We start from the raw sequence: 12984 nt of genomic DNA on the forward strand, positions 1-12984 counted from the left end.
CACACTGTGGGGCTTGCAGAATCTTAGTTCCCTGACCAGGGATTGAATCCAGGCCCTGAGCAGTGAGAGCACAGAATCCTAACCCCTGGACCACATGGGAGTTCCCTTGTTATTTTCCTTTTCAACATAATGCTGAGATTGCCTCTTAAGTGCAAACCCAAGGGAGCCCCGGGGCCGGAGGTTGCTGCAACTGAAAACGCCCCTGAGTTTGTGCCCTCTATGCTTCCTCATAGGAAAAGCCGAGCTCTGTGAGGTTCTCATGCGGCTCCAGCGTCAAAAGTGGTGGATGACCTGACACAGAAGGTTTTCTCAAGGCAATAATTACGTGGTTCCTCTTCACTACACCATCTTGGGTGGAAGGAAGACCCTTCTCTTTTAGCTCAGGTTATCTGCAGGCGGTCTCTTTCTAGTGTGTGCTCTGAAGTTGACAGAGGTGGCCCCACGGGTGACAAGGCTTCTCACTGAGTTTCTCTACAGCCTGAGTCCTCCCATGATGGGGGGCTGAAGGCTCCGGATATTTACTGCATTCACAGGCGTCTCTCCCATGGGACCGCCTATGGGTTTGAAGAGGGGACCAAAAAAGCCTTCTCCAGCGTTCTTTGCTGGGAAGAACTTTTCCCCTCCAGCCTGGATCTCCTCCTTAAAGACCAAGGGCGAGCAGCGGGTGAAGGCCGCCTTCTCAAGTGTGAACCCTCTGGTGCTGCAGGAGGTGTGACCTGCGCTTGAAGGCCTTGCCGCACTGGGAGCACCTGAAGGGCGTCTCCGCCGTGTGGATGACCGAGTGCTGCAGGAGGTAGGTGCTCCGGTGGAAGGCCTTCCCGCACTGGGTGCAGGTGTAGGGCTTCTCGCCGGTGTGGACCCGCTGGTGCTGCTGCAGCTCCGAGCTGCAGCGGAAGGCCTTGGCGCACTCTGCGCACTCGTAGGGCTTCTCCCCGGTGTGGATGACGTAGTGCTGGATGAGGTGCGCTCGGTTGCTGAACGACTTCTCACATTCCTTGCATTCGAAGGGTTTTTCGCCGGAGTGGGTCCGATGGTGGCGGATGAAGGTGGAGCGGTGGGTGAAGGCCTTGCGACACTGGGCGCACTCGTAGGGCTTCTCCCCCGTGTGCACCGGCTGGTGCTGCAGGAGGTAGGACCTGCGCTTGAAGGCCTTGCCGCACTCGGCGCACTTGTATGGCTTCTCCCCAGTGTGGATGAGGTAGTGGCGGATCAGCGTGGAGCTCTGGCTGAAGGCTTTCCCACACGCGTTGCACTCATAGGGCTTCATGCCCGTGTGAGTCCGCTGGTGGCGCACGAGGTACCACTTCCTGTTGAAAGCCTTCCCGCACTGTTTGCACTTGTGGAGGTGATGGACGGGGGCGCCTTTTCCAGGTCGCTGTGGGTCACGTTCATACAGAGCATCCCTCCGAGAGACTCTCTTCTGGAACGCCCCTAAGTGCAGACCATCACCTGCCCCTAAACCATCATCCTCAAGGCTCACCTTCCCCGGATGGGCCTCCTTGCCAGCATCCATCTCTGGCCTCTCTAGAACGCTCCGCATTTCCAAGAGCCCTTGTGGAGCCCCGGCTCGCCCCAACCTGGAGTCCCAGGAAGATCCCAGAGTCAGGCTTCCCTGGAGCAAGGCTTCCTCAGATAAAACTGGCTGAGAATTGCTTGACTCTCTGGTCTGACATTTCGGTCTGTCACCTGGAAAGAAGCCGATACATGAAGGGGGATTTTTAGTGATGCAGCAGGAAAGGAACTAAAGCAACACTTCAGTGGACAAATGCGGATGAGAGCAGCGCCTCTGACACCTGCGGTAGCTTTACACCAACAGAACCTAGATTTCCAATTACCTTTTACGATCCTTGTACCCTGACAGCACAAAACGGGTGAGCCAAGGGCAAGCTGGGCTGGGAGACAGAGGACCTGGAGCAAGGGAGGGAGGACAGTTTCAATAACACTGTCTGGAGAGCACATGCCCCGAGGATTGACGCCTTGGTTCTGTGAGAGTGCAGAAATAGGCCACCTTGTGACGCTGGGAAGAAATAGCCCATCTTCCCTGAGATGTGCTGTGTGTGTGCGTGTGTGTGTGTGCGCGCGTGCGGGCGTGTGTGTGTGCTTGGTCATGGCTGACTCTTTATGACCCCCATGGACTGTAGCCCACCAAGCTCCTCTGTCCATGGGATTTCCCAGGCAAGAATACTGAAGTGAGTTGCCATTTCCTTCTCCAGGGGATCTTCCTGACTCAGGGATCGAACCTATATCTCCTGTGTCTCCTATATTGGCAGGCAGATTCTTTACCACTGTGCCACCTGGGAAGCCCATAAGCTGGGTCCTAATGCAGACACTGGAGTTGCCAGAAAGAAGGATGGGGTACTGGGTTGAAATAGAAGAGTAAGCGTGAGTAGATTCACCCCTAGAGACTGCTTAAGAATTGTAAGAAAATGGAATGTTACTCAGCTATAAAAAAAGAATAAAAGCATTTACAGCAACATGGATGAACCTAGAGAGGATCATACTAAGTGAAGTAAGTCAGACACAGACAGATAAATATCACATCACTTATATGTGGAACCTAAAAAAAACCCCAAAAGATACAAATTCAACTTATTTACAAAACAGAAACAGACCCACAGACAGAAAACAAACTTATGGTTACCAAAGGGGAAAGGGTGAGGAGGGAAAGATATATAGGAGTTTGGAATTACTTGATACACACTATTATATATGAAATAGATAAACAACAAAGACCTCCTGTACAACACAGGGATTATACTCAATATCCTGCAATAACCAATACAGGAAAAGAGTCTGAAAAAGCATATATATGTGTGTATAACTGAATCACTTTGCTGTACATCTGAAACTAACACTATGGTGTAAATCAACTCTACTCCAATTTTTAAAAAAAGGTGCCTAGAAGATGACCTGGGAGGTAGTAAGTGTTATCTAAGTGGTTGATGCTTCCCTGGTGGCTCAGTGGTGAAGAATCCATCTGCTAATGCAAGAGAAATGGGTTTGATCCCTGGGTCAGGAAGACCCCTGGAGAAGGAAATGGAAACCCACTCCAGTATTCTTGCCTGGAGAATCCCACAGACAGAGGAGCCCAGCGGGCTACAGTCCATGGGGTTACAAAGAGCCAGACACGATTTATCGAGTTAACAAAAACTAAAACAAGTGGTTGATACACAAAACACTGAAAATAGTGCCTAAAAAAAAGAGAAAGAATTCCCTGGCGGTCCAGTGATTACGACTCCATGTCCTCACTGCTGAGGACTGGGTTCAATCTCTGGAGATCTCAGAAGCCTTTGTGATGTGGCCAAAAGGAAAAAAAGAGTTAGAAAAAGAAAACAGCAAGAGAAGCCTGATGAAGGCAATACTACAGGGCGGTTACAGGAAGGAGACAGTGAAAATCTCAGAAGAGAAGGGGCAGAGGGACACACCAGGCCAAATGGTAGGAAACACAATTTTCCACTGCTAAGGGGCATTAATGTGGTGTCAGCAGGAAGGGCTCTGGAGTCAGAATGCCTCAGGTCCAGGTGTGGTTTGTGGGATGTTAGTTCCCTGACCAGGGATCAAACCCTTGCCGCCTGCAGTGGAAGCCCACAGCTCTCACCACTGGCCCGCCAGGGAAGTCCCTTCTCTCTTCTCTAAGTCACAGTTTTCTCACCTGAGAGATGAGAAGACTGTTTCTCCAGCTGTCACGAGGATTAAATGAGAAAATGCCTGCAAAGCTCTTGGCACAGTTCTTGGCGCCGTGTGAGTGTTTTCTGTGGTTAATTTTGTACATCGAGTTGGCTTGATGGTTGTACCGAGCTCTTTGTCCAAATACCATTTGGCATGCTGCTGCGAAGGTACTTTTTAGGTACCACTGACAGCGAAATTCTCAGACTTTGAGAAAAGCAGGTTCCCCTTCATATGTTGGGCCAAATCCAATCAATTAGTAGCCTTCCAATCCCAAAGAAAGGCAATGCCAAAGAATGCTCAAACTACCGCACAATTGCACTCATCTCACACGCTAGTAAAGTAATGCTCAAAATTCTCCAAGCCAGGCTTCAGCAATACGTGAACCATGAACTTCCTAATGTTCAAGTTGGTTTTAGAAAAGGCAGAGGAACCAGAGATCAAATTGCCAACATCCACTGGATCATCAAAAAAGCAAGAGAGTTCCAGAAAAACATCTACTTCTGCTTTATTGACTATGCCAAAGCCTTTGACTGTGTGGATCACAATAAACTGTGGGAAATTCTGAAAGAGATGGGAATACCAGACCACCTGACCTGCCTCTTGAGAAATTTGTATGCAGGTCAGGAAGCAACAGTTAGAACTGGATATGGAACAATAGACTGGTTCCAAATAGGAAAAGGAGTACATCAAGGCTGTATATTGTCACCCTGCTTATTTAACTTATATGCAGAGTACATCATGAGAAATGCTGGACTGGAAGAAACACAAGCTGGAATCAAGATTGCCAGGAGAAATATCAATAACCTCAGATATGCAGATGATACCACCCTTATGGCAGAAAGTGAAGAGGAACTAAAAAGACTCTTGATGAAAGTGAAAGAGAGTGAAAAAGTTGGCTTCAAGCTCAACATTCAGAAAACTAAGATCATGGCATCCGGTCCCATCACTTCATGGCAAATAGATGGGGAAACAGTGGAAACAGTGTCAGACTTTATTTTTTTGGGCTCCAAAATCACTGCAGATGGTGACTGCAGCCATGAAATTAAAAGATGCTTACTCCTTGGAAGGGAAGTTATGACCAACCTAGATAGCATATTCAAAAGCAGAGACATTACTTTGCCAACAAAGGTTCGTCTAGTCAAGGCTATGGTTTTTCCTGTGGTCATGTATGGATGTGAGAGTTGGACTGTGAAGAAGGCTGAACGCGGAAGAATTGATGCTTTTGAACTGTGGTGTTGGAGAAGACTCTTGAGAGTCCCTTGGACTGCAAGGAGATCCAACCAGTCCATTCTGAAGGAGATCAGCCCTGGTTGTTCTTTGGAGGGAATGATGCTGAAGCTGAAACTCCAGTACTTTGGCCACCTCATGAGACGAGTTGACTCATTGGAAAAGACTCTGATGCTGGGAGGGATTGGGGGCAGGAGGAGAAGGAGACAACAGAGGATGAGATGGCTGGATGGCATCACTGACTCGATGGACGTGAGTCTGAGTGAACTCCGGGAGTTGGTGATGGACAGGCAGGCCTGGCGTGCTGTGATTCATGGGGTCGCAAAGAGTGGGACACGACTGAGCGACTGAACTGAACTGAACTGAACTGAAGAGCAAAGACAGGGGTGGGAGATAGGAGAGAAGGCCAAGAGGGAGGAGATGTATGTATGCCAATGGCTGATACATGTTAATGTATGGCGGAAACCAACACAACATTGTAAAGCAATTATCCTCCAATTAAAAATACATAAATTTTTTAAAAAAAAGAGAGAGAGAAAAGACTGAGATGGAAGGAATTCTGCCTCCAGACTTAAGGCTGCAAGCATCTACTCTCCCAGCTTTCTGGCCTGCCCTGCAGATTTCAAAATCTCTTAGCTCTCACAATCATACGAAGCCAGATGAATAGAATAGATTTCAATGGACACATATCTGTTTTGGCTCTGATTCTCTGAAGCAGTCTAATGTCAGTATCCTCATTGCTTTAGGGGGCAGTTAGGATAACAGCAACTCCACCATCCAGGACAAGCCATCTTGTTCTACATGCCAAAGAAAGAAGCCTCAGAAGAAACCAACCGTGGTGACACCCAGCCTCGAGAACCGAAACTGCTGTTCAAGGCACCCACTCCCATCCTCAGAAAGAAACAAAGAAAATCTATCCACAATGACAGAGTGTCAACAGTGGGGACCGCTATAGGAGCAGCTACTGACAAGGATGGGGCAACAGAACCTGCCACAGTCCTGGAAATATTCTGAATTTTAGGTGGGATAAAGGATACTTCAGTTTATATGTATATTAAAAAGTAAAGCTGAATAAAAAAAACTGAAGGTGAAATCCCACTCCTGGGCACATATCCAGACAAAACTCTAGTTTGAAAAGACATGAGAGAGTCAATTTTTAGGTAGGCTGATAAGAACTCTGGGGTACCTGAGGAGGAGATAGGGGTGTGGAGTTCTCAAGGAGGAGAAAAGGACAAACTTTTCTTTTCTACATTCCTTAGTCTTAGTCACATAAAATGTTTTTCTTTAACACAACTAAACAACTCAGCTTCAACTCTGTACTAAGGATTGTATAACAACAATGTATTCTGCTTGAGGGCAGTTTCTCCTTCTTGAAAACCTTCTGACTAATCCTGTTATCTTAAAATATATATTATGGATTATGGCAGAATGTGAAGAGGAACTAAAAAGCCTCTTGATGAAAGTGAAAAAGGAGAGTGAAAAAGTTGGCTTAAAGCTCAACATTCAGAAAGTGAAGATCATGGCATCTGGTCCCATCACTTCATGGGAAATAGATGGGGAAACAGTGGAAACAGTGTCAGACTTTATTTTTTTGGGCTCCAAAATCACTGCAGATGGTGACTGCAGCCATGAAATTAAAAGACGCTTACTCCTTGGAAGGAAAGTTATGACCAACCTAGATAGCATATTCAAAAGCAGAGACATTACTTTGCCAACAAAGGTCCGTCTAGTTAAGGCTATGGTTTTTCCAGTCGTCATGTATGGATGTGAGAGTTGGGCTGTGAAGAACGCTGAGCACCGAAGAATTGATGCTTTTGAACTGTGGTGTTGGAGAAGACTCTTGAGAGTCCCTTGGACTGCAAGGAGATCCAACCAGTCCATTCTAAAGGAGATCAGCCCTGGGTGTTCTTTGGAAGGAATGATGCTAAAGCTGAAACTCCAATACTTTGGCCACCTCATGCGAAGGGTTGACTCATTGGAAAAGACTCTGATGCTGGGAGGGATTGGGGGCAGGAGGAGAAGGGGACGACAGAGGATGAGATGGCTGGATGGCATCACTGACTCGATGGACGTGAGTCTCAGTGAACTCCGGGAGTTGGTGATGGACAGGGGGGCCATGGCTTGCTGCGATTCATGGGGTCGCAAAGAGTCGGACATGACTGAGTGACTGATCTGATCTGATCTGAATCCTGTCATCTTAAAATGCAAATTGTGGGAGCGGGGTCTAGTAAGATCTTTACAACCTTGAGACCATCTTTTGCAGATCTTTTTCTTCTCTTGTATTTCTTACTATATAATCTCTTTAGTATTTGTTGTAAAGCTGGTTTGGTGGCACTGAATTCTAACTTTTGCTTGTCTGAAAAGCTTTTGATTTCTCCACCAATTTTGAATGAGATGAGACATTCTTTTGATTCACTGTAATAACCAGTTAAAAAGTATATAGCTCTTTTCCTAAGACTAGCAAGAGGGGCACTCACTGTTCCGCTTCTGATATCTCTACGTCAGAAGCTTTCTCTGTCAGTTTTTCATTCTAATAAAACACTGCTACACAAAAGCTTTTGAGTGATCAAGCCTGGTCCCGGTCCTGAAGCTAAGTCTTTGGAGATGATGGATGTGACAGCGTTCACCACAGGCTGTCAGACACGCCCCGTGTTCACAGCAGCAGTGTTCAATAGCCAAGACATGGAAGCAAGCTCAGTGTGCATCGACTGATGAATGGGTGAAGATGTGGCGCTCATATACAGCGGAATATTAGCCGTAAAAAGGACGAAATTATGCCATTTGCAGCAACACAGATGGAACCGTGTTGATATTATGCTTTAGTGAAATAAGTCAGACAGAGAAAACCAAATGCCATATGGTATCACTTGTATGTGAAATCTAACTACACGACACAAAAGAACTTGTCTATGAAACAGAAACAGATTCACAGACGTGGAGAACAGACTTGTTGTTGCCAAGTGGGGCAGTGATGAGGGGGAAGACTGGGAGTTTGGGATCAGCAGATGCAAACTATTACATATAGGATGGATAAGCAACAAGCCATACTGTAGCACCGCGAACTATATCGGATGTTCTGGGATAAAGCACAGTGGAAAAGAATATAAAGAAAGAATACACAGATGTGTATCACTGAGTCACTGTGCTGTACAGCATAACTAGCTCAACACTGGAAATCACTGTACTTCAATTTAAGAGAGAAAATTAAAAAAGAAAAAAATAAGGAGGAGGAGGTGTCCGGATCTCTAAACAATGGTGTGGTCCTGAGCTGGCCAGCTGATGCACACTAAACCTCAATGCGAGAGAAACCTCCAGACCCCACGAAGGGCTTCACATGGCAGCTCAGAGGCACCAGTCCCCGCACGTTCTGAAGGCTGCCATGAGCCCAACTGGCCAGCGGCTACCAGTTCCTACCTGGGCCGGTGCTATGCGGGAGGCTTCTGGTTCCTGTCCACAGCTTCTGCCCGTGCTCCAGCAGGTGGATCAGCTCTGGTTTGGGAATTGGATGCCCTGTGGATGGAGCAAGAAACAGGATACAGGTGTTTGATGAGAAGAATGAAACCCTCCACCCTATCTGGGACTCTGTGACAAGAAGAGGAAGACCATGAATGTAGCTGCTCCCAAAGTAAATAAAGTGTTGATTTGTGACCTGGAACCAAGGGCGCACACACCACTCCAGGGCTGCAACTGCCGCAGAGGGTGGGGTTGTCTGTCTGCACAACACCTGTGCCCTTGAACGTCATCACTGGAAGCCAGCCCCATGCAGGGGCACAGGACAGGACCCTGGGAAGGGGATGCTCCTTCCGGAACGTCTTTGATGATTCCTCTAAGTCACCCTGTGCTTCAGAACCACCCAAGGATGCCTAAGCCCAACCTCAAACCAAAAGAAACAAAATTGCTCAGAGTCACATAGAGGCATCAATAGTTCTCAAGTCCCTGGTGGCATTGATGTCCAATGCTATGGAGGGCCTGCCTGACTCACCTTCTCTTCAGAGAACAGCCCTGCTAACTGCTGTGGGGACGTGTGACCCCACCAGGTTGGGGCAATCAGCTTCCCAGCAGAGGAGTCAAGAACAGGGACCTCAGACTGATGCCTGAGGGTGCTGAGCGCCGCGATGAGGGCTGGTGTTCAGAGGGACACCGCTTCTATCCCTCTGGTCCCTGCTACATACACAGATCAGGCAGGAGGAGGAGGGGCCAGCAAACTGCAGGGCCCGTGGGGAGCAGGAAAGGTGACTCCTGTGACCTCCTGATCAGCCAGAAACCAGGAGGAGGCTGCGGTCCCCACAGGTCTAAGAGCTGAGCACGTACCCAGGGAGACCAGGAGCCCGCAGGTCTCCAGCATCACCTCCCGGAACAGGGTCCTCTGGTCCAGGTCAAGTTGTCCCCACTCCTCCCGGGTAAAGGTCACAGCCACATCCTTGAAGGTCACCACCACCTGAAGAGTCAAACACAGCAACATTGGTGAGTGCACTTGGGTGGGATCAAGCCTGGCACTGTGTTGCTGGTGAAGGTGCAGAGACCCAGGCCTGAATTACCAGGCCTGCTGATGGCCAAGTTGTGTGCTGGGTTCCAGGGGGAAGCAGATGCAGCCTTGGGACATAAAGCAGCTGTGGCTGAGAGGAAAGCCTCAGGTGGAGGAGGCCACGGGAGGTGGCACAGACAGTGGTGTTCCACGAGGTCTGGGGGCAGAGGCACGTGCTCTGGGAAAAATGCTCGAGATGTAATTCCAACAATGGCCACAGCGGCGACAGCACCTGAGCTGCCCTCACCCTGTCTGAGCACCTGCCCAGGCTGAGGGCTTCACACGCTGACGTGCAAGGGACTGCAGATCCCTTGCTCTGGGCCAGAGATCCGGGGTTCAAGTGAAGAGTCTGAAGTCTGACGCTCGCTGGCAGTGTGACCGTAGGCACAACATCTCATCATTTCTCCAAGCATCAGCGTCACCATCAATCCTATGCTCATTCCCACTGCACCGTGATTCTGAGAACTAAAGAGAAAACAGCAGATGCGGGAGGACCAGCACAGTGAAGTGCTCCACGTCCCTTGTGACTTTTACTAACCCCCACAGCCCTCGAGGGAAAGGCCATCACCACCTCCCTGTCTCAGCCAGATCTCTAGGTCCAGGGAGCCCTAGGAAGCCACCCATAACCTCGGATGTAAGTTACAGAAGTAGGGAAATGCCCTGTGGCCCAGTGGTTAGGACTCCATGCTTTCACTGCCAAAGCCCAGGGTTCGATTGTTGGTTGCGGAACTAAGATCCCACAAGCCATGTTGCATGGTAAAAAAAAAAAGGAACAGAACTGGAAACTGAACATCCATCCAGCAAAAGAAAGCAGAGAGTTACCAGAAGATGGGCAGGTGGGAGCCAGGGGTACCTCAGCCAGAAGGAAAACGGCCAGGAAAAGATTATTCTAAGAGGAAACATGAGGCACAGGGATGGGGGGAGAGACAGTCCTGCAGAGATCCGGGATCAGGGCCCCAGACAAAGGGAAACGCAAGGGCAAAAGCTGCACACCGGGCAGAAATGAGTGCAGTGAGCAAGGGAAGAACGGAAAGGGGAGAAGCATGGAGGAACTCACAGGGCAGATCCAGTACAGCCCTGTGGGCCACGGGGCAGGAGACTGTATTTATTGTAGGTGTGATGAGAGCACCTGAGTGGGAGGCTCATTCATTCCACCATTTCCTGAGCACCTTTTATAAGCCTGGGCCATTCCAGGTCTTGGCAGAGAGCACTACAGGCGCTCAAGTTCTAGGGCTGGAAACAGATGTTAAATGAACAACTAAATAAATGAACACAACAATGTCAGAGAGACCAAAGGGTTCCAAACTCAAGAAAAATGAGCCAGAAGGCTGAGAAGGTGGCTGCCTGCTTGTGATCGGGCACCAGGGAAAGCCTCTCTCAGGACGGCCGATGGGAGTGAGTCTGAAATAAAGTAAAGAAGGGAACCAAGTGGATGGGAAGTTAACAAATAGGACGAGTCCTGACAGTGATCAGGACTGTGACGAGGGCACTCAGGGCGATGGCTATGCAGTTACCCAGGACCTCGTGTGTTTTTATGTCCAAAGGAACCCCACATTCCTGTACACCATCATACCTGACCATTTGAACGGACTCACTCTGGCTGTAAACCAACCAAAACCCAACTGCCACTTCTGAAGTGTGTGTGTCCTATGTCAGGCTTAGAACGACTCTGTGAGACCCTGGGGACTGTAGCCTGCCAGGCTCTTCTGTCCATGGGATTCTCTAGGCCAGAATACTAGAGTGGGTTGCCATGCCCTCTTCCAAGGGATCTTCCCAACCTGAGGATTGAACCTACATCCCTTACATCTCCTGCACTAGCAAGCAGGTTCTAGAGCCACCCGGCAAGCTTAGAGGTAAATTCCTTGGCCTTTTGGGCTCCCAGCTGGTCCTGACACCTTTTCTGTCCTAGCAGAGCAGCAATCCCCAAACTGCTGCAGGCTACTGCTGCCTCTTCCCCAGCCCAGCCCTTATCTTTATAGAGGATACAGGAAAGGGAAGCCAAGGATCAGATTCCCCCAGGGATGAGCCTCTGCCATCAACATGGGCTCAGGAGGCACCTCCATGAAAAGAGAGCCAGAGTGATGCTCCCTGGACCATGCTGGGCACTTGGTAATACATGTCATCCATGTGCCTTATCTAGTTCCCTAAACCCAGGTGGAGGAACTTGAATATAAAAGCCAAGCACAGGAACTGTCCTGGCGGGCCAGTGGTTAATAATCCCCTATTCAGGGGACACCAGTTCGATCCCTGCTCGAGGAACTAGGATCTCACATGCCTCACAACTCAGCCAAAAAAAAAAAAAAAAGTCAAGGGCAGCAATGAAAGTTACTCAAGGTCCTAGACTCGGGAAGGGGCGCGGCCTCAACACGCAGAAAAGTCTCGGGACTGTGCGGCCTGCGCTCCGCCCTGCGGGTCCTTCCACGCCACTGGTGTGGGCTTGAGGGGAGGAATTCTAGAAGGCACTTCTCTCCCTTTTACACGGCGTCTCAGTGACTGACAGAAATAGGATCCATCGTACGGAGCCCCTAACCTGGGCTCCCACACGGAGCACAAGCGACCCTCTCCCGAGGCTCCGAGACAGTGTCCTGCAGACAAGGCGACGAGGCACAGGACACCGCCGTCCAGCACCGCAGTGCGCCCGGGCCATGTGGGTAGGTCCGAACGGGTGCGCATCGTCCACTCACCTGCGCCGGGGTCAAGAGCGCCGCCATCGCACCGCGGGGAGTGCAGGATCACGCGAAGACGCCGGCGAGCGGCGGGTCCAGACGGCTTAGCTGACCCTCCCCCAGGTCGCACAGAGGCGTACGTGGGCCTGCCTTGCTGTCCTCGCCGCTCTGTCCCCAAACCCCGGGAAACAGTCACCAAAGACGGACAAAACCTCCCCATCAACAACAAACAGCCTCCCTGGCGACGCAGGAAGTCCCGCCCCAGAAAACGCGGACCGGCAACGCCCCCTTCTGTAATATTATCATCGCGTCCCTCCCAGCCCCCGTAGAGCACAGCCTTCTGGGTAATGTAGTCCTGCTTCCGTCCGGGAAGGGGCTGCTGCTAAATCGCTTCAGTCATGTCCGACTCTGTGCGACCCCATAGACGGCAGCCCACCAGGCTCCCCCTTCCCTGGGATTCTCCAGGCAAGAACACTGGAGTGGGTTGCCATTTCCTTCTCCAATGCATGAAAGTGAAAAGTGAAAGGGAAGTCGCTCAGTCGTGTCCGACTCTGAGCGACCCCATGGACTGCAGCCTACCAGGTTCCTCTGTCCATGGGATTTTCCAGGCAAGAGCACTGGAGTGGGGTGCTATTGCCTTCTCTGCCGGGAAGAGGAATCCACTCCTTCTGGGAGCCAATGGCCCAGAGGCCTGGAGACTGAAGCGGGCAAAGGGCCTACAGAGACTCCAACCAAGGAGACGAGGCATTGCATGTTTCTAAGCAAGTGGACGTACTGTATTGTAATTTTTTTAAACTTTGTGTTCTGCTGCCTCACCATCCCCACAGTCTGTGAGCACCCCGCTCAAGTGATGACTGAGCTCAGGTACACCACTCAGGGTACACCATCATTCAGGGT

At 50.0% G+C, this 12984-nt stretch overlaps 1 protein-coding gene across 2 annotated transcripts; it reads right to left on the reverse strand.

Annotated features, from left to right (window-relative positions):
• Window positions 1–554: 554 nt before the first annotated feature.
• On the reverse strand, window positions 555–12351 carry ZNF550 (zinc finger protein 550). 2 transcript variants are annotated; one of them, XM_055551746.1, is made up of 5 exons: window positions 12106–12351; window positions 9669–9886; window positions 9208–9334; window positions 8311–8406; window positions 555–1686 (listed from the first exon to the last, which is right to left on the reverse strand). In XM_055551746.1, exons 3-5 carry the CDS (start codon window positions 9239–9241, stop codon window positions 680–682), a joined length of 1137 nt encoding a protein of 378 aa, XP_055407721.1. In that variant the 5' UTR covers window positions 9242–9334; window positions 9669–9886; window positions 12106–12351; the 3' UTR covers window positions 555–679. The 2 variants fall into 2 exon arrangements, with proteins under 2 accessions (XP_055407721.1, XP_055407720.1); XM_055551745.1 differs by lacking the exon at window positions 9669–9886.
• Window positions 12352–12984: the final 633 nt, after the last annotated feature.

The sequence above is a fragment of the Bubalus kerabau genome, chromosome 17, assembly GCF_029407905.1.
Source record: "Bubalus kerabau isolate K-KA32 ecotype Philippines breed swamp buffalo chromosome 17, PCC_UOA_SB_1v2, whole genome shotgun sequence".
Taxonomy (NCBI): Eukaryota; Metazoa; Chordata; class Mammalia; order Artiodactyla; family Bovidae; genus Bubalus; species Bubalus kerabau.